Source organism: Passer domesticus, chromosome 5 (genome assembly GCF_036417665.1).
Source record: "Passer domesticus isolate bPasDom1 chromosome 5, bPasDom1.hap1, whole genome shotgun sequence".
NCBI classification, from domain to species: domain Eukaryota; kingdom Metazoa; phylum Chordata; class Aves; order Passeriformes; family Passeridae; genus Passer; species Passer domesticus.
Window position 1 is genome coordinate 198,592 of NC_087478.1, and position 22,569 is coordinate 221,160.

General features: G+C 56.1%; 2 protein-coding genes across 5 annotated transcripts; both read right to left on the reverse strand.

Moving 5' to 3' along the window:
* Positions 1 to 1,635: 1,635 nt before the first annotated feature.
* On the reverse strand, positions 1,636 to 7,922 carry LOC135301477 (uncharacterized). Of its 3 annotated transcripts, none has more exons than XM_064421627.1 (20): positions 7,802 to 7,922; positions 7,026 to 7,172; positions 6,822 to 6,943; positions 6,611 to 6,719; positions 5,925 to 6,041; positions 5,717 to 5,784; positions 5,526 to 5,639; positions 5,220 to 5,405; positions 5,033 to 5,135; positions 4,810 to 4,951; positions 4,560 to 4,743; positions 4,366 to 4,465; positions 4,169 to 4,287; positions 3,992 to 4,029; positions 3,681 to 3,793; positions 3,448 to 3,596; positions 3,201 to 3,295; positions 2,892 to 2,970; positions 2,516 to 2,624; positions 1,636 to 2,167 (listed from the first exon to the last, which is right to left on the reverse strand). In XM_064421627.1, exons 1-20 carry the CDS (start codon positions 7,857 to 7,859, stop codon positions 2,094 to 2,096), a joined length of 2,226 nt encoding a protein of 741 aa, XP_064277697.1. In that variant the 5' UTR covers positions 7,860 to 7,922; the 3' UTR covers positions 1,636 to 2,093. The 3 variants fall into 3 exon arrangements, with proteins under 3 accessions (XP_064277697.1, XP_064277696.1, XP_064277698.1); XM_064421626.1 differs by having other exon boundaries at positions 3,992 to 4,044; XM_064421628.1 differs by lacking the exon at positions 7,026 to 7,172 and having other exon boundaries at positions 3,992 to 4,044; positions 7,802 to 7,904.
* Positions 7,923 to 10,754: 2,832 nt separating this feature from the next.
* Positions 10,755 to 22,506, reverse strand: TMEM209 (transmembrane protein 209). 2 transcript variants are annotated; one of them, XM_064421633.1, is made up of 15 exons: positions 22,391 to 22,506; positions 21,155 to 21,294; positions 20,995 to 21,053; positions 20,019 to 20,150; positions 19,399 to 19,631; positions 19,107 to 19,311; positions 18,389 to 18,564; positions 18,113 to 18,184; positions 17,553 to 17,649; positions 15,813 to 15,938; positions 14,267 to 14,364; positions 12,731 to 12,845; positions 12,548 to 12,645; positions 12,119 to 12,192; positions 10,755 to 11,868 (listed from the first exon to the last, which is right to left on the reverse strand). In XM_064421633.1, the coding sequence occupies exons 2-15, from the start codon at positions 21,289 to 21,291 to the stop codon at positions 11,814 to 11,816; spliced, it is 1,677 nt and encodes a 558-aa protein (XP_064277703.1). In that variant the 5' UTR covers positions 21,292 to 21,294; positions 22,391 to 22,506; the 3' UTR covers positions 10,755 to 11,813. The 2 variants fall into 2 exon arrangements, with proteins under 2 accessions (XP_064277703.1, XP_064277704.1); XM_064421634.1 differs by lacking the exon at positions 22,391 to 22,506 and adding an exon at positions 21,476 to 21,624.
* Positions 22,507 to 22,569: the final 63 nt, after the last annotated feature.

Below are 22,569 nucleotides of genomic sequence, written 5' to 3' on the forward strand. Positions count from 1 at the left end.
TGTCTCCATCCCTGCGTTGCACCTTCACAGGAATTGTGCATTTCAACCCTTCCCAGCCTCCCTGCCTTGCCTCCCTGCAGGACCATTTCTGCAGCTCCTTCTTCCATCCCAAACTCTGAGGCTGAACATCCACACTTCCAGCTTTGCCTTGTGGACCTCTGTCCTGGAGCTACCTGGTTTTTCTCTCACCTGCTTTACAGAGCATCTCCCCTCATCCCCGAGGTGATATTGGAGCTGTCCAAGGCTGGATCTCTGAGCAAGCACATTCCTTAGGCTCTTAGCTTTTTCTTACTCTGGAACTTTCTCTGAGGTTGTCCCAAAGCCTCTCTCGATGGTTCTGGAGCAGTCTTGGGGCTCTGGAGAGGTCTCAGCTGGCTGGAAGCTGTCCCAGTTTTCAAGGGATGATGCTGGAAACCACAGGGCTGTCAGTCCCACTTCAGTGCCTGGTAAAACCCTGGAAAAGATTATTCTGGGAAGTGTTGAAAAACCTCTGGTGGACAGCACAGACATGGGGCACAGCCAGCACAGCTTCAGGAGAGGAAAGTCCTGCTTGGCCACCTTGATTTCCTGCTACAGCAGCACAACCCACCTGCATGATCCAGGAAAACCAGGAGATGGGATCTTCAGACTTGAACCAAGCGCCTCCAGGAGAGGCTGGGAGCAGCTCTGGGAGTCCTGGGAGATGGGACAGCAGTGCCCTGCAGCCAGGAGGGACAGCAGCAGGGGAGGGGATTGGCTGCTCTGCCCAGGCTCCCCAGGGAATGGGCAGGGCCCGGGAGCATTTGGACAATGGGTGGGATTGTTGGGGTGTCCTGGGCAGGGCCAGGAGCTGGACTTGATCCCTGTGGATCCCTCCACCCCCAGCAGCTGGGAAAGCATCACCAAGAAAACCACAAGGGTCCAAGGACTTCTCTTTTGCTGATAGAAGCTGAACAAGCACCACCCACTGATGGATTTTCCAGGGGTCTTGCCCATTCCATAACCTCCAAGAGGCTGCTCTTCCTAAAAAAAGGACTTGGTTTAAGCACTGAGCTCACAGCTCCTGCTGATGGGGGCTTTAATTGCTGCTGAGCAATTAAAAATTAAATTGCTGCTGTGGGAAAAACTTTAATTCTAATTCCCTAAGGGAGAGGATCCAGCAGCTGATGGAGAGGGGTGGGAGCATCCTCAGGGATGGGACAGGATGCCAGGAGACAGGGAAAGCCAGCTCAGAGCAGAATTCCTGAGCAGCCTCCTTGCCTGTGTTAATGCATCTGTCAGTGTTTTGTTTTGGGATTGTTTTTTGTTTTTAAAGATAATAAATCAGTCCGAGCCCCAACTTTGTCCTCTGACCTCACCCACCAGCATTTCCCAGCATGGAGGGATGTCCCCAGCCTGTCACACCCTGTGGACAACACCAGGAGCACCCCTGAACCTTCTCAGGAGGCTGGGACAGCCCTCAAAGCCAGAAGGACCAAAGAGTCAGAGAAGACCAGGCTGGAGATGAGCTGGAACTTTGGGAGGGTCCTGGAGAAAGCTGGAGCCCACAGCCAGCCCTGCTGGCTCTGTCCCTGGGGTGAGCTGACAGAGGACAGGGAGTGGTGGCCACAGAGGGGCCCAGGCTGGCACTTGAGGCTCATTTAAGGAGAAACAAACTTGTTTCTGATTTGTACAAAACTGCTTTAATGACAAAACAGCCGAAAATACCTTTGGGTGCATTTCTGGTGCCATCAAACATCCCGTGTGCAGTTCCCAGGCCTGGGAGGATGAGGGACTTCTCAGGCACCTTCTCCCAGTGCAGCTCATCCCCGGGGAGGGGTCTGTCCTCAAGACGCGCACAAATCCCCTTCAAGACCCTCCTCTGAGGACAGTTTTCCCTCCAGCCACTCGAGGGTGGGCTGGAGATGCCTGTGTGATGTGTTTTGAGGCTCCTCATTTCAGGAGCGACCCCATTGCCACCCCTGAAGCCCCAGGAGAGCCCAGCAGGAGCTTCAGGAAACGGCGCTTCCAGACCGGAGCCAGCCCGGCCAAGTCCCTGAGACACTGGAGAAGGTCTTGATGGGTGCTGATCCCAACGAGGGGGCTGGAGAAAGGAGGATCCAGGAATCCAAACCTCAGCAGCCACTGGGCGACGGGGCGAAGAAATACACAGCCAGGAGGATGAAGTAAACCATCACCAGCACCGTGCCTGGGCAGACAGAGAGGGTGAGGGAGTTACTCCCTGGAGCGAGGGGGGACATGGGGTTAAAGCCTGGATTAGCCCCCCGTGGAGGACTTCCATGGTTCTCTACAAAAGGTCCATTCAAAGGGAGTTTAAAACCTTTTAAAGGCAGTTTAAAACCTTTTAAAGGGGGAAATGGGAGTGATCTCCCTTGGAGCTGCTGTATGGGGGACAGCTCCAAGATGGTCAACCAAGACCTCGCGATCGCCAAGAGCCCCAAAAGATCCCAGAGCTGGAGCCAGGAGCCCCCATCCCACATCCCAGGGAATACAGGGATGCCCCAAGTCCCACAGCAGCCCTGTGGGAGGCGGTCACCTTGGAAGTAGTCACATTTGCCATCCATGAAGATGTAGTTCATGAGCACCACACTGAACATGCTGGCGTAGACATGGAGGTCGCTGAAGATGAGGGTGAAGTTGGTTGGCTGCGAGGAACAGGATTTGGGGTTCATGGCCAGCCAGGACAACCCCACACCGACTCTGTCTGGGGACTTGTGTGTCACCCATTTAACCCCCTGTGCCCCACGTCCCCAGGGTGGGGACGGCACCAGGAGACATCGGACCCCACTTCCCCTGCACTGAGCAGAGGGGAGACACTGGCGAGGGCAGCTGTGTCCTTCCCATGTGCCATGGACACCGTGTCCCCAGCCCTGCTGCAGGAGGGCCCCCAGGGCTGTCCTGGGGCTACTCACGTAGAAGATGGTGAAGAGCACCAGGATGGGGATCTGGAGCATGCAGACCTGCACCGCGATGCAGTTCCCGATCTCGATGCTGGGGAGGAAGGACAGCTTAGGGGCTGTCTCCGGGTGAGAAAATCCCAAAGCACAGAGCCCATCCCACTTCTGACACCATTTTTGGGTGACTCATCTCCTTGAGGACAAGCTGACACAGACTCTGACCCACCAGTGGCTGGGCAGCCCATCGTGGGCACCAAGGCACGGTTATGGGATTGGGACAGGGCACAGGAACCACCCCAAAGCTCACCCTTGGAGCCATCTCACCTCAAGCTCAGATTGTTCTGCAGGGCAAACTGGATGCCATTGACAATCTCCGGCAGCTCGGGCACCATTGCCAGCACGGTGACACCGATGAAGTACTGCAGGGAAGAGGTGACATCAGCCTGGGCCTGACCCCATCCAGGCCCTGGCCAAGCGTGCAGAGCATCTCAGCATCTTTCCCCCAGTCCTTTTGGGGTCCCCATCCCTGGAGGGCACATCCTGGTCCTCGGGGACAGCAGAGGCAGCTCACCTGTGAGATGGTGGAGTTGGTGAGGATGGGGCTGATGTGCTCCGTGGCCAGGTCAGCACAGGCCGACATGCAGAGGGTGGAGAGCAGGAGGATGACCAGGGCCCGCCAGCGGGACCAGTGCACCACGGCGCTGTGGTGGTGGCCAGGCACTGGGGAGAGAGCAGAGACGTGTGGGACGCCCCAGAGCGGTGACAAGAGCCAGCCCTGCAGCCAGGACCTCTGGGGACACTCACTGTGGCAGTCGCTGATGTGGATGTCGTAGATGTGCGTGTGGGTTTTGAGGGTGAAGAAGAGCCCGATGAGGTAGGCAGCGGGGAGCAGGATGGACACCGTGTACACCAGGGGTCTGTGGGACACAGGTGGCACCGTCAGTGCCACCAGGGTCTGGCACGGCGACCCCAGGGGATGAGGGGGCACGAGGAAATGGGGCACTGGGTCATTGGGGTGGAGAGGGGCCCTGGGAGGGATGTGGGAACACGACCAAACCCAGGAGGTGCCACCCCAGTGTGGGGACAGCCCTGTCCCCTGCACAGTGGGCACTCACTGGACGTGGCTGTAGTAGAGGGTGCCGTTGTTGTCCATCTGCAGAGAGAGCACCTGTCAACAGGGATACGGGGGACAAGGGACAGCCCTGCTGCCACCACCCAGCACGAGAGCCAGGGGGGCTCCGAGCATCCCCGACCCCAAACTCCCCCTGCTGGGGGGCCAGGTGCCCACTCACCAGGTCAAAGTGACAGTTGTGGCAGAGGTAGTGGCCCAGCGGGTTCTGGGTGACGTTGTGGCACTCGCCACAGACCAGCTTCCCGTACACCTTGGAGAAGAGCGTCGGGGCAAAGACACCTGCGGGGACAGGACATGGAGCAGGCCCCCACCCCCTGGGACCCCCCAGGCCTGGGGACACCCCTGTCCCCAACTCACCTCCCACGGAGAGGAAGAGCAGGGCCGAGCTGACGCCGGCGGAGCGGCTGTTGAAGCGCTGCTCCTGGTGCCGGATGCCCCCGATCACCATGCACAGACCCTTGGGGATGGAGAAACGCCCCCCAAAAAATAAAATTCCCCCATCAGTGCTTCGCTCACAGCGCCCTCCCTGCTCTCAGTGCCACCCGTCTCACCGGCACAAAGAGGACACAGCCCACCAGGGTCCCTGTCAGCGCAGACTTGACCACCTCGGCGTAGCAGCGGTTGCCCTCGCGCGAGCCCTTGATGAGCGCGGTGATGTAGAAGGTGAGCTCGGTGATGGAGCCGAACGTGGCGTTCACCACCGCCCCCACCGCGAAATTGCTCTGGGCCGAGATGCTGGAGAGGAGGAAGAGTGTCACAGCAGGGCTGGAGCGTCCCCCCTTTGCCACCCCTGTCGCTCACCTGGCGATGGCCATGCCGATGTAGTAGGAGAGGGGCATGATGGAGAGCAGCGCCAGGGTGAACTTGACGGCGGAGCCCGTCAGGCGGTTGGGGCTGTCCACGTAGCCCAGCACCAGCGTCACCAGCACCAGCGGCAGCAGGTCTGGGGCGGCCAGTCAAGGACACAGCACGGGGGAGGATTGGGGGTCACTCCCCCCCGTCCCCCCCCCTGCCAGGAGGATACTGACAGCGAAGACGTTGATGCCGTCCACGGCGTATTTGTAGTAGTAGGGGTTGGCAGCGCGGTAGCAGCAGAGAATCACCTCTCCCTCCAGAGGCACCTCCGTCTGCAGGGGGATAGGAGGGTCACCCCCAGCCCAAAATCCCCCCCGGAGCGGGGCGTGGGACCCTGCCCTGCCAGAGCCTCTCACCATCCGGAGGCGCCGGACGAGCACGCGGCGCGGGGGCAGCAGCAGGACGCGGGAGGCGGCGCGGGCGCTCAGCTTGGCCACGGGGATGAGGACGATGAGGAGCCACGCGGTGACACACACCAGCCCGTGGGCCAGCGCCAGCAGAGGGTAGCCCAGGCACAGCCACACCGCGGTGCTGGCACGGTGCTGGTAACAGAGGTCACCTTCAGGGGCTGACCCCAAGACAACGAGCCCAGGGAGGGAAGGGGCCCACGGGCACCTTGCCCACCACGCTGGGGGCTCTGGGGGGATGGCAGTGGGGCTCACCCAGTGTCCAGTGCCCACCCAGCACCGTGGGCGCCAGCGGAGCGCTGTGGACCCCCCGAGCAGGGCTGAGCTCTCCCCCACGCCGGCCTCACTCGCCTGAGGGGATTTGGGCACCTGGGGAGAGAGGGGGGATGTCAGGGTGTGCGTGGGGCACCCCAAAATCCCCCCAGAGGTTCCCAAGGCACCCTCACCTCCACTTTCTGGATCACTTTGCCAAAGGGCCAGAGGAAATACCCGGCCAGGTCCCAGCAGAGCCTGCCTGTGGAGACACAGCCATCAGCATCCCTTCCACCTGCAGGGACACTCCATGGAGGAGGGACCCAGGAGACCCCAACACCCATCAGTGCAGTTCTGAGCTCACCCAGCCTTCACATGGGGGGTCCCCAATTTGGAACTCACCATAAGGAGCCCCCATGACAGTGATGAACATCACGGCAGCCACGAGGACGTAGAGGAGCGAGAGCCACCAGCCAAAGAGCAGCAGGTAGAGGACATTGCCACACGTCAGCGTGGACCCTGCGGGAGGGAAGGCACCAGCTGGGACCACTGGCACCTGCCCAGATCCACGCTGGGCTGTCCCAGGCCCACCCACCACTGTCACCTGCCCAGATCCACACTGGGCTGTCCCCAGGGCCACCCACCCACCACTGTCACCTGCCCAGATCCACACTGGGCTGTCCCAGGCCCACCCACCACTGTCACCTGCCCAGATCCACACTGGGCTGTCCCCATGGCCTCCCACCACTGTCACCTGCCCAGATCCACACTGGGCTGTCCCCATGGCCTCCCACCACTGTCACCTGCCCAGATCCACACTGGGCTGTCCCCAGGCCCACCCACCACTGTCACCTGCCCAAATCCACGCCGGGCTGTCCCCAGGGCCACCCACCACTGTCACCTGCCCAGATCCACACTGGGCTGTCCCAGGCCCGCCCACCACTGTCACCTGCCCAGATCCACACTGGGCTGTCCCGGGCCACCCACCCACCACTGTCACCTGCCCAGATCCACGCCGGGCTGTCCCAGGCCCACCCACCACTGTCACCTGCCCAGATCCACGCCGGGCTGTCCCCAGGGCCACCCACCTCCAGAGGCTCGGATGATGTTGAGGTCTGAGTAGAGCTCCTTGACAATCTCTGACCGGTCCTCCCACGGCCGCGCCGTCACGTGGCTCTTCCATTTCTTGAAGCCAAACTGCAGAAAGAGTTTGGTTTTTTTTTTTTTGGATGAGCAAAGAGGAAGACAATTAAAACCCAATGCAGCCCTCCAGGAGCACCCGTGGGTGCCCCCACCCACCTTGTAGTTGTTGGAGAGCTTGTTGGCCTCCACGGCGTTCTCGGCCGTCAGGGTGGTTTTCCCCACGCAGCTCTCGCACACCTCCTCCGAGTGCTGCTGGCAGCAGGACGGCGTGGACGTGGCTGTGGGTGACAGCCGGGGGGTGTCACAGCGGGTGTGGCACCCCCAGGGCCCCCCAGCCAGCCCGTCCCACAGCCAGCCTACCTGGGGTGCCGCGGGGCCGGTGCAGGTGGCAGCCCAGCTCCCCCAGGTCCCCCTGCGCGTTGTTGATGGCAGCGCAGTGCCGCTCGCACAGGGAGCCCCGGCGGGGGCCGTCGCTGTCACCGCGGGGATCCGCGACCTTGGCAGCCCCTGCGGGAGCCGCTGGAGTCACGGCGGGGCCGCTGGGCTGGGCTGGCACCCTGCTCCCCACACCCGCAGGGGGACACGGGGGTGCTCGGGACGGGGGGACCCCACCAGCACCGGGTACACGGCGGGGAAATCCCGCTCGGTGCCCGGTGTGGGGGTCGGGAGGGGGTGAGCCGGCGGTGCCCAGGGATGGGGGAGTCAGGGGTGGGGGAGTCAGGGGTGGGGGTGACCCGGTGGTGCCCGGGGCTGGGGGAGTCAGGGGTGGGGGAGTCAGGGGTGGGGGAGACCCGGTGGTGCCCGGGGCTGGGGGAGTCGGGGATGGGGGTGACCCGGCGGTGCCCGGGGCTGGGGGAGTCAGGGATGGGGGTGACCTAGTGGTGCCCGGGGCTGGGGGAGTCAGGGATGGGGGAGTCAGGGATGGGGGTGACCTAGTGGTGCCCGGGGCTGGGGGAGTCGGGGATGGGGGAGTCGGGGATGGGGGAGTCGGGGATGGGGGAGTCGGGGATGGGGGAGTCGGGGATGGGGGAGACCCAGTGGTGCCCGGGGCTGGGGGAGTCAGGAATGGGGGAGACCCGGTGGTGCCCGGGGCTGGGGGAGTCAGGGATGGAGGACCCCCGTTCCCCTGAGCTCACCGGGCGTGTCCTGCGCGCAGCAGCGGCGCCGCCGGCCGGGCTCTCCGTCCGTGGCCATGGCGAGAGCGGCGGGCGCGGGGCCGGTGGTCCCGGCCCGGCGGAATTTAACGGGCGGGGCCGGACGTGCGCGCCCCGGGAGCCGCCCCCGGCGCGGCCGGGATGCACCTGGGAGCGGTGCGGGAGCGGTGCGGGAGCGGGGATTGGGATGGGCGGTGTTCTGGGGTGCGCAGGTGGGAGGATGCAGGGATTGGGGTGTGCAGGTGGAAAGGGGTGCGCAGGGATCGAGATGCGCGGGGACCGCGGGGCGCGGAATAACGGGGTGCAGGGAGAGCGGGGTGCGCGGTGTTTTGGGGTGCACAGAGAGCGGGATGCGCCGTGTAACGGGGTGCAGAGAGCGGGGTGCAGAGAGAGCGGGGTGCGCGGTGTTTTGGGGTGCACGGAGAGCGGGGTGTGCGCTGTAACGGGGTGCAGAGAGAGCGGGGTGCGCGGTGTTTTGGGGTGCAGAGGGAGTGGGGTATGCGGTATTTTGGGGTGCAGGGAGAGCGGGATGTGCGGTGTTTTGGGGTGCAGGGAGAGCGGGATGTGCGGTGTTTTGGGGTGCACAGAGAGTGGGGTGCGCGGTGTTTTGGGGCGCACAGAGAGCGGGGTGCGCGGTGTTTTGGGGTGCACAGGTGAGAAGCTGCAGATATTGGGGTGCTGGGGAACCAGGGGGCACAGGGATATGGGGTGCGTGGTATATCGGGGTGCCCGGGAGTTGGGGTGCGCAGTGTGTGGGGCACGCACGGGGATCGGAATGAACAAGATCTGGGGTGTGCCAGGGATCGGGGGGCACGGGGATGGGGGGTGCAGTTAGGGCCTGCAGGAACAGGGGTCTGCCAGGTATTGGGGTGCACGGGGAGCAGGGGGTGTGCAGAGTTGGGGTGCACAAGGAGGGGCTGTGCAGAGTTGGGGTGTGCAGAGTTGGGGTGCACAAGGAAGGGGTGTGCAATATCGGGGTGCACAAGGAGGGGGTGTGCAGAGTTGGGGTGCACAGGGAGCAGGGGGTGTGCAATATTGGGGTGCACAAGGAGGGGATGTGCAGTGTTGGGGTGCACAAGGAAGGGATGTGCAATATTGGGGTACACAAGGAGGAGGTACATGGGCAGCAGGGTCTGTGGAGCAGAACGTGAGCAGGAATGGGGTGCACGATGAATTTGGGGTGCACGATGAATTTGGGGTGCACAGGGTGTCAGGGGCAGCAGGACTGGGGTGCACAGGAGTCTGGGGTCTGTGCTGGGGGATGTGTGATGTGCTGGGGCACAGGGGGCACAGGGACTGACTGGGGTGTGGGATACATTGGGGTGCACAGTGTATTGGGGTGCACAGGGACTGGGATCTGTGATCGTTTGGGGTACAGAGGGACATTGGGGTGCACAGGGACTGGGATCTGTGATCCTTTGGGGTACAGAGGGACATTGGGGTGCACAGAGTGGGGTTTGTGATGCATTGGGGTGTACAGGGAGCAAAGTGTGCCGGGTGTTGGGGTGCACAAAGAGTGGGGTGTGTGATGTGTTGGGGTGCACAGTGTATTGGGGTGCACAGGGACTGAGGGGTGTGATCTACTGGGGTGTGTGATGTATTGGGGTGCAGGGACTGGGATCTGTGATCCTGGGGTGCACAGGGGATCGGTGATGTATTGGGGTACAGAGGGACATTGGGGTAGAGAGATTGGGATGTGTGATCCTTTGGGGTGCAGGGACTGGGATCTGTGATCCTTTGGGGTGCAGGGACTGGGATCTGTGATCCATTGGGGTGCACAGGGGATCTGTGATGTATTGGGGTACAGAGGGACATTGGGGTGCAGAGGCACTGGGATCTGTGATGCATTGGGGTGCAGGGACTGGGATGTGTGATCCTTTGGGGTGCAGGGACTGGGATCTGTGATCGATTGGGGTACACAGGGACTGGGATCTGTGATCCTTTGGGGCACAGGGACTGGGATCTGTGATCCATTGGGGCACAGGGACTGGGATCTGTGATCCTTTGGGGCACAGGGACTGGGATCTGTGATCCTTTGGGGTGCAGGGACTGGGATCCTTTGGGGTGCACAGGGACATTGGGGTGCAGGGACTGGGATCTGTGATCCTTTGGGGTGCAGGGACTGGATCTGTGATCCTTTGGGGTACAGAGGCTGGGATGTGTGATCCTTTGGGGTGCAGGGACTGGGATCTGTGATCGATTGGGGTACACAGGGACTGGGATCTGTGATCCATTGGGGCGCAGGGACTGGGATCTGTGATCCTTTGGGGCACAGGGACTGGGATCTGTGATCCTTTGGGGTGCAGGGACTGGGATCTGTGATCCATTGGGGTGCAGGGACTGGGATCCTTTGGGGTGCACAGGGACATTGGGGTGCAGGGACTGGGATCTGTGATCCTTTGGGGTGCAGGGACTGGGATCTGTGATCCTTTGGGGAGCAGGGACTGGGATCTGTGATCCTTTGGGGTGCAGGGACTGGGATCTGTGATCCTTTGGGGTGCAGAGGGACATTGGGGTGCACAGGGACTGGGATCTGTGATCCTTTGGGGTGCAGGGACTGGGATGTGTGATCCTTTGGGGAACACAGGACTGGGATCTGTGATCCTTTAGGTGCAGAAGGATCCGTGTGGGGCTGTGGGAAGCGGCTGTGCAGGATCCTGGCAGCACAGAGGGATTCGGGTCCTGGGGCTGCAGAGCCCAGGGCACCCAGAGGTGCCCCATGGGATGGGCTCTGCCTGAGGATCACCACTTTTGGTGAAAAAAAGGATTTCTGCACTTCAGGGTTTTAGAATGTGAGACTGATGGACCTCACAGGGCTGTGCTGCCCTTGAGGGGAGAGGTTTGGGGTAAAACCCTCTAAATGTGGTTCTTGAGCATTCCTGTGTGTACAGGGATGGATGTGGGCACGCTGAACACAAGAAAAACCCCAGAAGTGTTTGGTAAAACAAACTCATTTAATCCAAGAACCAAATGAGCCTCTTTGTCACCAGTTCCTTGGAAAAACCCAGGTCCCCCAGGGCAGAGACACAGAGTCACCAAAACCAGGCATTTCACACCAAAACCAGCAAAGTTCCAAACATTCCTCTTCCTCCCCCAGTAAAAAATACAGTACAATGATTCCATGTGTTATGGTCCTATGTACACTGCTAAAACACTCATGTTCCAGAATTTACAACAAATCCTCCCCCTGCCCCTTGGAGAAATTTGACAAATATTGATTGATCCTTTCTTTGAAGCAAATCCAAGTGCTTTTACAAAATAAAAATGGACATTCCCACAAACCTGTGGGTGTGCAGGGCCTGGTTTCCCACCAGGGTGCATCAAGCTCCCAAATTAGTGAAAAAAGCTGAAGGAAAATTAAATTCAAAACCAAGGCAGGTGAGAGCTGGTGGCAGTGAAGGTACCTGGGGTACCTTCATTGTATAAAACAAAAATAAAAATTAAAAATATAAGTAAAATTGTTATTTGGTGGACTCAGCAGGACAAACATGGTTTTGTCTTTCCTCTTCAGCTGCAGGAACATCTTGAGGGGTCAGAGGTCACAATTACACCAACAATCAGGGATAAAAATAATTGGTTTTTATCATGCAGAATAAAATGAAGCAAAACTGAGTCTGAGCTTCCAGACTTGGCATTTCTTGGATGCTGAAGTTGTCCAAGCTGCTTTGTCCCTCCAAGAGCAGAGAGCTCGCACAGCCTTGGGGAGGCTGCTCCAGCTGCACCTCCAAAGGAGGTTTGGTCTGGTTTGGTTTGGTTTGGTTTAGGCTGAGATCAGCGAGGCTCAGTTTGAACAGGGCTGGCTGAGGTGAGGAGCAGGAAGGAGAACTCCTGCCTGGAGTTCACTCACAGGAGCCTCCCCACAGTGAAATACTCCTTGAGAAAATGCACAGGGAACTGCAGGCACTTCCTCCCTCTGTCCCAAAGCTGAGCTTTAGTTTGAGTCCATGTTTGAGTTCAGCCCTCGGGGCCGTGCTGTGCTCCAGGCTGTGTCCCGTTATTCCCCAAAGATCCACAGGACGTTGACTCCTGATAAACCCAGATTGACACGCCTGCAAAACCCAAAGGGGTCACAATGAGCCATTTCCATTTAAAAGCTGCTGTTAATTCCATTTTAGCGCCATTAATTATCACCCCCTGTGGTGGTTTTGGTGTGACACCATTCCCACCTGTAAAACCCAAAGGGATCACAATGAGCCATTTAAAAGCTGCTGTTAATTCCATTTTAGCACCATTAATTATCACCCCCTGTGGTGGTTTTGGTCTGACACCATTCCCATCTTGTTCCCGTGGGATACCTACCCCAGCATCCCAGATTCCTTGGTCTTGATGATGTACAGGAACATCAGCAAGGTGTGGAACATGTTGTTCCTGCCCTGGGGCCACAGAGAGACGAGGATTTAGAAACCAAAACAATTAAAAATCTCAGGATTTTCCCACTTTGGAACTTCCCCTCGGAATCTGCACTGGCCTCAAGGGGTGACATCACCCACCAGGGATTGGGATTTGGGGTTTTACAATAAATTAGAAAATTAATAAGAGGAAGGTCCTGCTTAGGAACTGCTGAACAGCCACCACAGTATTCAGCAGCAGAGCAAGGACCACGTGCTGGGCAAAGACCAAGCTGGACCAGCCTCGGTGTAAATGCACAAAAATGTGTGTAGGATTTAAAAAAGATCCCAAATCAGGCCTGGGATGATTGCAGGAGCAGGAGGAGAACAAACCCTGTACCTTGGGCAGGCTGTAGACGTGGCACTCGTAGATCAGCTCGTAGTGGGGCGGGTTGATGCTGCTCTGGTAGATGCAGAACACGTTTTCGTTTGAGGTGTCTGGATTAAAAATTAATTAAAAACAGATTTCAGAGGTGCTGCTGTGACCCCAGAGGAAAGGAGCAGCTCCAGGCCAGCCCAGTACCTGGTTTGTCTGGAGTCTGGATGAAGTGCTGGGAAGTGAAGGTTTTGCCATCGGGGTACTTGGGGTGAGGAGGGAGCCTGGAGTCCAGGTACGTGCAGAACACGTGCATCAGGATCTGGAAAAACAACCAAACCTCACTGGAACGGCCCCAAACCCCAAAAACTTCCTCCCTGGGAGCCCAGGAGTCCATCCCAGTCTTTGCTAATCTGTGCCTGGCTTAACCCCAGGCTTAGGAGCAGCTTCATGCCTAAATCACCAATATTTCCCCAAGAACAGCAGAGGAGCTCAAAACCAGCTCTGCCCACCCCAAACCCAGCAAGGAAACTTCTCCCTTTCCCTCATGAAAGCCTGGGCTGGCCACAAGCCTTAGGAATGCCAACATTGGGAAATGAATTCCTGGGATGAGCACCTGAAAACCAGGGGGCAGCCTGAGGGTTGTTTCAGCCCCTTCTGGAGAGTTCTCAGTATTTTATGTGGGTGACATCAGCAAATCATCTGTGATCTGGTGCTTTCTGTGTTCCTTATACCCAACAGGAGCTGTTTGGCAGGGAGAAATTTGCTGGGAAAAAATACCACAAATCTTAAAATTCTGGGAGATGCACCTTGGACCTCACAGCATTGTATCACCCACAATTAAGAAAAAAGTGAATTTTTTTTTAATTAATGTCAAAACTTCTTCATTTGCACTTTTGAGCTGTTCCTGTTTACCAGGACACTCAGAGCTGCTCCATAGCTGGACAATTCCAAATATTTAACCACCTTCCCAACCAGAAAATCAAATCCTATTTCAATGTTGATCTTCCACTTCCAGCAATGGAATCTCTTTAAATACCCAAAGCTTTGCTTTTCTGACTTTCCCATGCTCCCCCAAAGGCTCCCTGGCTGCTCCCTCCAAACCCTATCCCAAAATGAGGTGTTATGAATAGAAAGTTATATTTTTTTTAGGTGGCAGAGTTAAAACCAAGTCAGAGCAGTTGCTGTAAGCTAGTTTCTGGCTAAGGAGGAGTTCCTCAATTACCCGTTAATGGCCGGTGATTAACCATTGTCCCCCTGGTGCTGGCCGCTGGCCAGGGAGGGACGCGGGACAGACCCAGAACAGCAGTGACATCAGAGCCAGTGTGCAGATGAGAAATGCACTGCGCCCCGAATTTTTACAGTTTTTACAAGAAAAACCCCTAAAATCACGAGCCAACAAGTGACCTAAGTGACGTCTGAGGATGGGAGCGCAGCCCCGTACCTGCTTGGACCCTTTTGCTTCTCACCCTCACCTGAAGAGATGCTGATTAAAGAGACGCCCCGGGGTGTTAGACAAACAAGGAGGAATCTGCTGCTCTCCCGTGAGGAGGAATCCCCAGCTCTGCCTGCAGACCAGGACAAAGCTGCATCACCCTCCTCCTCCTCCGTGCCACGCCTGGGACCCGTCGGTTTCTCCCCACCTGAGCTGATTGTTCTCAATAAAGGCATTAAAAAGGACAAAGATCTCCTGCCCATTTATTTCACGAGGCATCCCTGGGCTGCCGGTGCCTGGACACTCACCGAGGAGTCGGTGGGAAGGTCCGTGTCCCACTTCCTGCCCTTGAAGTCCCCTCCTCCGTTCCAGCGGAAGGAGCTCATGCAGCCCCCCTGGGAGAGCTCTGCAATGGCAGCGGGTACTCGGGTCACAGGAACACTCAGGGGGTACTCGGGTCACAATTCAGTGGGCACTCGGGTCACAGGAACACTCAGTGGGCACTCGGGTCACAGGAACACTCAGTGGGCACTCGGGTCACAATTCAGGGGGCACTCGGGTCACAATTCAGTGGGTACTCGGGTCACAATTCAGTGGGTACTCGGGTCACAATTCAGGGGGCACTCGGGTCACAATTCAGTGGGCACTCGGGTCACAATTCAGTGGGCACTCGGGTCACAATTCAGGGGGCACTCGGGTCACAATTCAGGGGGCACTCGGGTCACAATTCAGTGGGCACTCGGGTCACAATTCAGTGGGCACTCGGGTCACAATTCAGGGGGCACTCGGGTCACAATTCAGGGGGCACTCGGGTCACAGGAACAACAAGGGCTGCTCACCCCCGGGGCTGGAGGAGCAGCACAGGGGGAAACGGGGGAGGAAACGGGGAAATGGGGGAGAAAATGGGGGGATTCAAAGTGGTGGGGAAGGTATTGATGAAATTCCAATTGGTAGAGGAGATATTGATAACATTCAATTGGAAGATATTGGTAGATATCAATATCTTCCCTACCAATTTGAATTTTATCAATAAAATTCAAATTGGTAGGGAAGATATTGATAACATTCAAATTGGTAGGGAAGGTATTGATGAAATTCAAACTGGTAGGGAAGGTACTAATGAAATTCCAATTGGTAGAGGAGATATTGATAACATTCAAATTGGTAGGGAAAACATTGATGAAATTCCAACTGGTAGGGAATATATTGATGAAACTCAAATTGATAGGGAAGATATCAATATCTTCCCTACCAATTTGAATTTTATCAATAAAATTCAAATTGGTAGGGGAGATATTGATGAAATTCCAATTGGTAGGGGAGATACTGATGAAATTCCAATTGGTAGGGAAGATATTGATAAAATTCAAATTGGTAGGGAAATTCAAATTGGTATGGAAGATATTGATGAAATTCAAATTGGTAGGGGAGATACTGATGACATTCAAATTGGTAGGGGAGATATTGATAAAACTCAAATTGGTAGGGAAGATATTGATGAAATTCCAATTGGTAGGGGAGATATTGCTGAAATTCAAATTGGTAGGGAAGATATTGATGAAATTCCAATTGGTAGGGAGACATTGATCAAAGGGGTGAAGTTGATTTTTGTTTGTGGATAACGAAGTGATTCAATCCCTTTGCAGCCTGAGCAGGCAGGAGGGAATCACGGAATGGTTTGGATTGGAGGGAAGCTGAAGGATGGTGCAGTGCCACCCCTACCCTGGCAGGGACAGTGCCCAGGGTGCTCCAGCCTGCCCAGCCTGGCCTGGGACCCTGCAGGGGTGCAGGGACAGCTCTGGATCCAGAGCAGTAATTCCCTGCAGCGTGGAAACGTCTGGGAACAGCACGAACCTCTGATCCTTTCCACCAAGTACTCCTGGTTCGGGGTGAGGTCCAGGTACTGCACCAGGGCGTTGAGGGTGGGGATGAGCGGGGCTTTCACCAGGGCTGCCTGCTTCAGGCTGCTGATGCTGGCTTCTGCAACAGAGAGGGGCCTGAGCGGGCACTGCCAGCGGCCTGCCGGGCTGCAGGTACTGCCAGCCCAGACTGGCACTGACAGCCCAGACTGGCACCGACAGCAACACTGCCAGGCTGCAGGTACTGACAGCCCGGACTGGCACTGACAGCCCAGACTGGCACTGACAGCCCAGACTGGCACTGACAGCAACACACCCCAAACTGGCACTGCCAGCTCCCTGCCAGGCTGCAGGTACTGACAGCCCGGACTGGCACTGACAGCGGCCTGCCGGGCTGCAGGTACTGCCAGCCCAGACTGGCACTGACAGCCCAGACTGGCACCGACAGCAACACTGCCAGGCTGCAGGTACTGCCAGCCCAGACTGGCACTGACAGCGGCCTGCCGGGCTGCAGGCACCGACAGCCCAGACTGGCACCGACAGCCCGGACTGGCACCGACAGCCCGGACTGGCACCGACAGCAACACTGCCAGGCTGCAGGTACTGCCAGCCCAGACTGGCACTGACAGCCACACACCCCAGACTGGCACTGCCAGCGGCCTGCCAGGCTGCAGGTACTGCCAGCCCGGACTGGCACTGCCAGCCCAGACTGGCACTGCCAGCTCCCTGCCAGGCTGCAGGCACCGACAGCCCAGACTGGCACTGACACCCCAAACTGGCACTGCCAGCTCCCTGCCAGGCTGCAGGCACAGACAGCCCGGACTGGCACTGCCAGCTGCCTGCTGCCAACACCGACACCCCAGACTGGCACTGCCAGCTCCCTGCCAGGCTGCAGGCACCGACAGCCCAGACTGGCACTGCCAGCCCAAACTGGCACTGACACCCCAAACTGGCACTGCCAGCTCCCTGCCAGGGTGCAGACACTGACAGCCCAGACTGGCACTGCCAGCTCCCTGCTGCCAACACTGCCAGCCCAAACTGCACCCCGACACCACAAAGTAGCACACAGCTCCTTCACCTCAGCTACAAGGAAGCAACAGGAATTTGAAGGGCAGCGGGAGAGAAACAAAGTGAAAACAGCAGCAGCTGCGGGTTTTAAGCACTTTGTAACAGTAGCTTTGGAGGAAACACTCTAAGAACAACCCAAAAGAGACTTTTAATTAAAAACCAGCACATCCAATCCACTGCTGTGTTAATGTGAAACAATGGGAGAAGCAGCTGCTACAGAACCCTAACCTGACATGAAAAACAGAACCCCAGTTCATCAGAATTTTAAAAAAATATAGAATTTAAAAAACCCTGTTCTTTCATGAAGTGGATGAATTGAAGGAAGAACTTGGAAAAGCACACAGTGAGACTTTTGGGACACACAAACTTTGAAAATTTACAGCACATCTGTCTTTGGAATGCTTTCTGCCTGATAAATAATAAATTATTATAGCTAATTTGAGCTCTAAAATTAAACTTATGGGAGGAAAAAATAAGCATTTAAGAATTGTACCCAAGTGTCCAAGCACTGATATTCGTAGAAGTATTACAGAAAACCTTGCCAGCTTCAAGAAATGCAGGAGGTGGAACAAAGACAACACCAAAAGAGAGCAGAAATGGAACAAAAATATTCCCCAGCCCTCCTTTATGTAGCAGCCATTGCAAGGGAATTCCAGGCTGATCCCACCTCCAATCTGCAGCTCTGGACAGCCCATCCTCCTCAGCTGGGTGCTCACAGACTCCATCTCCTCCACCAGCGGCACCAGAATGGTGTCGTTGATCCACTGGGAGGGAAAAGGGAAAAGCCAAGCTCAGAGCTACAGGGATGTTCAATAAACCCCTCAGCTGACACCCCACAAAGCAGTTCAACAGAAACACCGCAGCCAATCAGGGAGGGAAATAATTTAATTTAATTTAATTTAATTATCAAGCCAGGGAGAATTTAAGTGACCCTTGAACAGCTTCTGAAAAGGCAGAAAATTCAATGGATAGGAGTTGGGAAAATCTGTGTCAGGTACAGCTTTTCTGGACAGTGAGGAAAGGGGATTATGGATCACAGCCCCCCAAGCACAGAGGGATGGATCCAGTCCCTCTCCTGTTGGTTCAGGATGGCAGGAGATGAGAAATTTGTGGGATCTGTGTGTGACAGAGCACCCCAGCCCTCAGACAGGCACTGCAACCCTTCCCACCTCAGGCACAGAGCACAGGGAGGAATTCTCCCCCTTGAGCTCCTCAGGAGGGACTTACATTCCTGAATTTTGCTGTCCAGGAATCCATGTGATCCAGGAGCTGCCGGTTCATCGTCACCCGTGCCCAAACCTATGGAAAGGTTCATGAAATCCACATGAGAACCTCAGAGAGTTTTTAGGGTCTGTGACAATCCCTGCTGCTTGCAAAACAAAGGAGCTGGCTGAATGCTGCAGGGTTTTTTTCCCCCACATTCCTGCTCAAATCCAAACCTTTGCACAAAGGTGCATTTTAAAATCCCATCTCTCCCTCTTTTGAATTTTTTGGTGGAATTACCTCTTCTGCAGCCTGCTTGGAGGTCAGATCAGCTTCATCCTTGTGTGCAGAAGGAGCCTGGGACCTGCAGGCCAGCTGGTACTGGAACTTCCTGAGGATCTGAGCGTGGTCTGCCATGGAGCGGCTGTAGTTCCAGAACGTTGGGCTGCTGGAGGGAGAGCTGGAGTCTGAGCTTCCTGGAAAGGTGAATCCAGCAAGAGTTAAGTTCAATTACTGCCAAGGGATTCTGGAGAAACAGCACGGGGAGAACAGGTCAGTGTGAGGGAATGCACTGAAGTCACCCTGCAGAAACACTGCATTTACCCTTACCCTGATGGTCCCAACCCAGGAGAAAAACTTACTGGGTGTGTTCATCCCCTTTATCCTTATCTTGACTGTCCCAGTCCAGGAGAAAAATGTCCTGGATTCAGCCCCTTATCTGGAACCACTTGGATAAAACCCCCCTCTTATCAAGGTGATCTTATCTCAGTCCATTACAGCCACAGAGACAACCCAGCAGCATTCCCATGCTCAGATCCTGCTCCCAGGAACAACTGGAGGAAAACTGCCTGAAGGGGAACAGTGGGGCTCTACCTCCCACCCCAATTCCTCACCAGGAGCAGCTCCTTTGCCCAGCTCACAGGTGATCCATGAATGGATAAATAAATAAAGCCTCTTTACTGGGACTTCTCCCAGCACCTCTTCCCTGCCCAGCTTTTCCCTGCAAGCCCCAGTTTACCCAGCTGAACTCGGTGCTGCTTCTCCTCCTCGTTCCTCAGGAAGGTGTCCAGGGATTTGACATCTGTGATGCAGTCATCTTTGTAGGTGGAATTATTGTAGAGGATGGGGGAGAATCGATAGTGAGACCTGATCCCACCGCTGTCCCCAGGCCCCACACCCACGGAGTAGGGAGATCCATTGGGAGAGTGGCTGAAGCTGGAAACCTCGGGGGAGACAACAACAACAAAAATAATGAATTTTTTTCATTGACAAACAAGGCTCTGTGGCACGGGGGGTGTCGTGGTGCTTACCTTGGTGTAGCTGCTGCTGGGTGAGTAGGTGGCAGAGGTGCTGTGGGAGGGGCTGGCTCCTGCCAGGGCCTGGAGCTGGGGGCTGTAGCCAGCGAGGCAGCCCCCGGGGAACTTGGGGCTGGCGCTGGGCGAGCGCGAGGGGCTGTAGCTCAGCACACACTGGCCCTGGCTGGGCGGTGATGGCGGCAGGGACAGCACGCGCTTGGCCTCCCGGGGAGGGGTGACCTGTACAGCTGCAGGGGACAGCCAGCACGTCACCCAAAACCTGAATTTAAACAGCACTTAAAGCAGTTTTAGAGATGGTAAAGGGATGCTGGAAAGCTGGTCCTGGCAGAGCTTGGATAAAGCCGAGCCCTGTGAGCCCGGCTTGGAATGAATTTTTTGGGGGCTTCTCTGATATCCCATCAGCTCCTCCGTGTGCCGCACTAATTAACATCTCAATTATCTAACACGCAATCAGCTCCACCTCCACACGTGAAACCATGAGGAACAGCGTGGAGCCCTGCACAGGACAACCCCAAACGCCCAGCCCAGCTTACAGCTCTGGCCAGGAGACAATCCACCCCCAAGTGCAGAAACACCAAAAAGCAGGAAAGGCCAAGAAGAGGGCTTGCTCCCACCTGCCCTGCGCAGCCAGCCCACGAGCTGCTGGCTGGGGCTCGCCACCAAGCTGGCTGGGGCTGCTGTGTACGTGAAGTACCTCCAGAAGTCAAACAGGGCGTTGAGGCTGAACAGGGCTGCCAGGGCAAACTCTGCAACACACACACGAGTTTGGCAAAAATGACATCATCTGCAAAGCCAGGCTGTGTCTGCTTAAAAAAGGTCATTATTAGTGCTGCCAGTTTGGGAAATATCCAAGATTTCTTCACTTTCTTATGCAAAAACCATTGGACGTAATTGGAAATTAATTTAAACATTTTTAAATTTAATTTTTAAAACGGGATTTTTATTTTCCAAAAAGGAAATCTCATGATTCTTGCTTCTTTCCATCCTGTTTGACAGAGCTTACAGTCTCTGCAAACAGACTGTGTCTGCTTAAAAAAGGTCATTATTAGTGCTGCCAGTTTGGGAAATATCCAAGATTTCTTCACTTTCTTAGGCAAGAACCATTGGAGATAATTTCAGCACTGAGGAAAATTAATTTAAACATTTTAAAATTTAATTTTTAAAACGGGATTTTATTTTCCAAAAAGGAAATCTCATGGTTCTTGCTTCTTTCCATCCTGTTTGACAGAGCTTACAGTCTCCTCCTCTGAAATCAACTTGAACTGTTGTAAGATTTCATCCACACCCAGAGCACAGCACAGGAGAAAATAAATCTAAGGCTCTCTAGAGCCTTAATCCACACATTAAGAAAGATTCCACACATTAACTGAGTCCTCCTGCCTATTTACCACAGAGAAAAGGCTGTTAACACTCCTTGTCTGCCCCTAAAAGGATGGAACTCCAGCAGCTTCAAGGGGGATCACAGAAAGCAAAACAAAGTTTTGGTTTAAAACACAAACAGGAAAAACCCTGCCCTAAAAACGACCTCCCAGCAATAAAAATTATTAAAGAACAGTCCTGAAACTTGATTTAAATGCTGCAACGACTCACCAATGTACCAGAGTGGAAAGCAGGTGATGTTGTAATACGTGCTTAGGATTTTCCCAGTCCTGAAAAGCAAAACCAGGGAGGATTGAGCAGAAATTCCATCCTGGGGGGTATTTGGGGCTGGATCTTTGCTGGTTTGGATCAGATGGAACAATCAGCTTACATTTCAGTGTAGATCATGCCTGCTACAGATATATTGAGGAGCCCCCAGGCCAGCACCACCTTCCTGGTCTCAGCCTGCTTCCTCATCCTCACGGCCAGGTCGATCAGGGACGTGTCTGGGCTCTTACTCGGGGTCATTGTCTGTGGGAACACGGGGAAAGCAAAATCTGTGAGTTCTCCCTCGGCAGGAGGGGTCTCAGCCAGGTTACTGAGGAGCAGTGTCCATCCTCTCCCTCGTTTCTGAATAATAATGTCCTTCAAAAGGGGAGGGAAAGCTCTGCCTCCTCCAGGCAAGAGCAGTGCTGTTAGCAAAGATTCTCACTTGTCTCAGTAGGTAACAGAGTGTTTTCTGTCACATCAAACCCACAGATTTTATTTCCTCCTTCATGCCCAGTAACAGCTTACATGAAGGAGATAACTGTGTCCCAGGCAGGCAGCCCTCACATCTCCCCCAGACCTCAACCCCTTCCCCAAATTTCTCCTCTCCCCCACTCAAACTCCACCTTTCCCCCACCCAAAGCCCTCCTCTCCCTCACCCCAAACCTCTTTGATGATCCTCCTCAAACATTTCTGATCCCCCTCTCCAAATTTAAACTCTCCCGCTTCTCAAACTTCCCTTTTATCTCCACCCCAAAGCTCTCTGATCCCACTCCCCAAAGCTCTCTGATCCCACTCCCCAAAGCTCTCTGAGCCCCCTCCTCGAATTTCACCTCTGCAGACTTCACTGTCCCCCTCTCCAAACCTCCCCTCTCCTCTTCCTCACACCTCTTTGATCCCCCCCCAAATTCCTCTGATCCCCCTCCTCACACCTCTCTGATCCCCTTCCCCAAACCTCTCCAATCCCCCTCCCCAAATCTCTCTGATCCCCTTCCCAAAACCCCTCAGATCCCCTTCCCAAAACCCCTCAGATCCCCCTCCCCAAACCCCTCAGATCCCCTTCCCAAAACCTCTCCAATCCCCCTCCCCAAACCTCACCTCTCCAAACATCTTTGATCCCCCTCCCCAAACCTCTTTGATTCCCCTCCCCAAACCCCTCAGATCCCCCTCCCCAAACCCCTCAGATCCCTCTCCCCAAACCCCTCAGATCCCCCTCCCCAAACCCCTCAGATCCCCCTCCCCAAACCCCCCATCTCCCCTCCCAACCGCCCTCCCCAAGTTCCACCGCTCCCCCTCCCCAGACCTCCCCGAACTCCCCCCCCCGAAGCCCGGCAGTGCCCCTGCGCAGGTTTCGCCTCACCTCCCCGCAGATCGGTCCCTTTTTCCCCTCAGCCCGGGCGGGTTTTTCCCCTTTTCCCGCCGGGGCTCCGCTCCCCTCACGCCGCCGCGGCCTCGCGCTCTCTGCGCCTGCGCGGGCGCTCGCGCCGCGTCACGGGCCGCGCCGGGGGCGGGGCGAAGGGGGCGGGCGCTCGCGCTCGG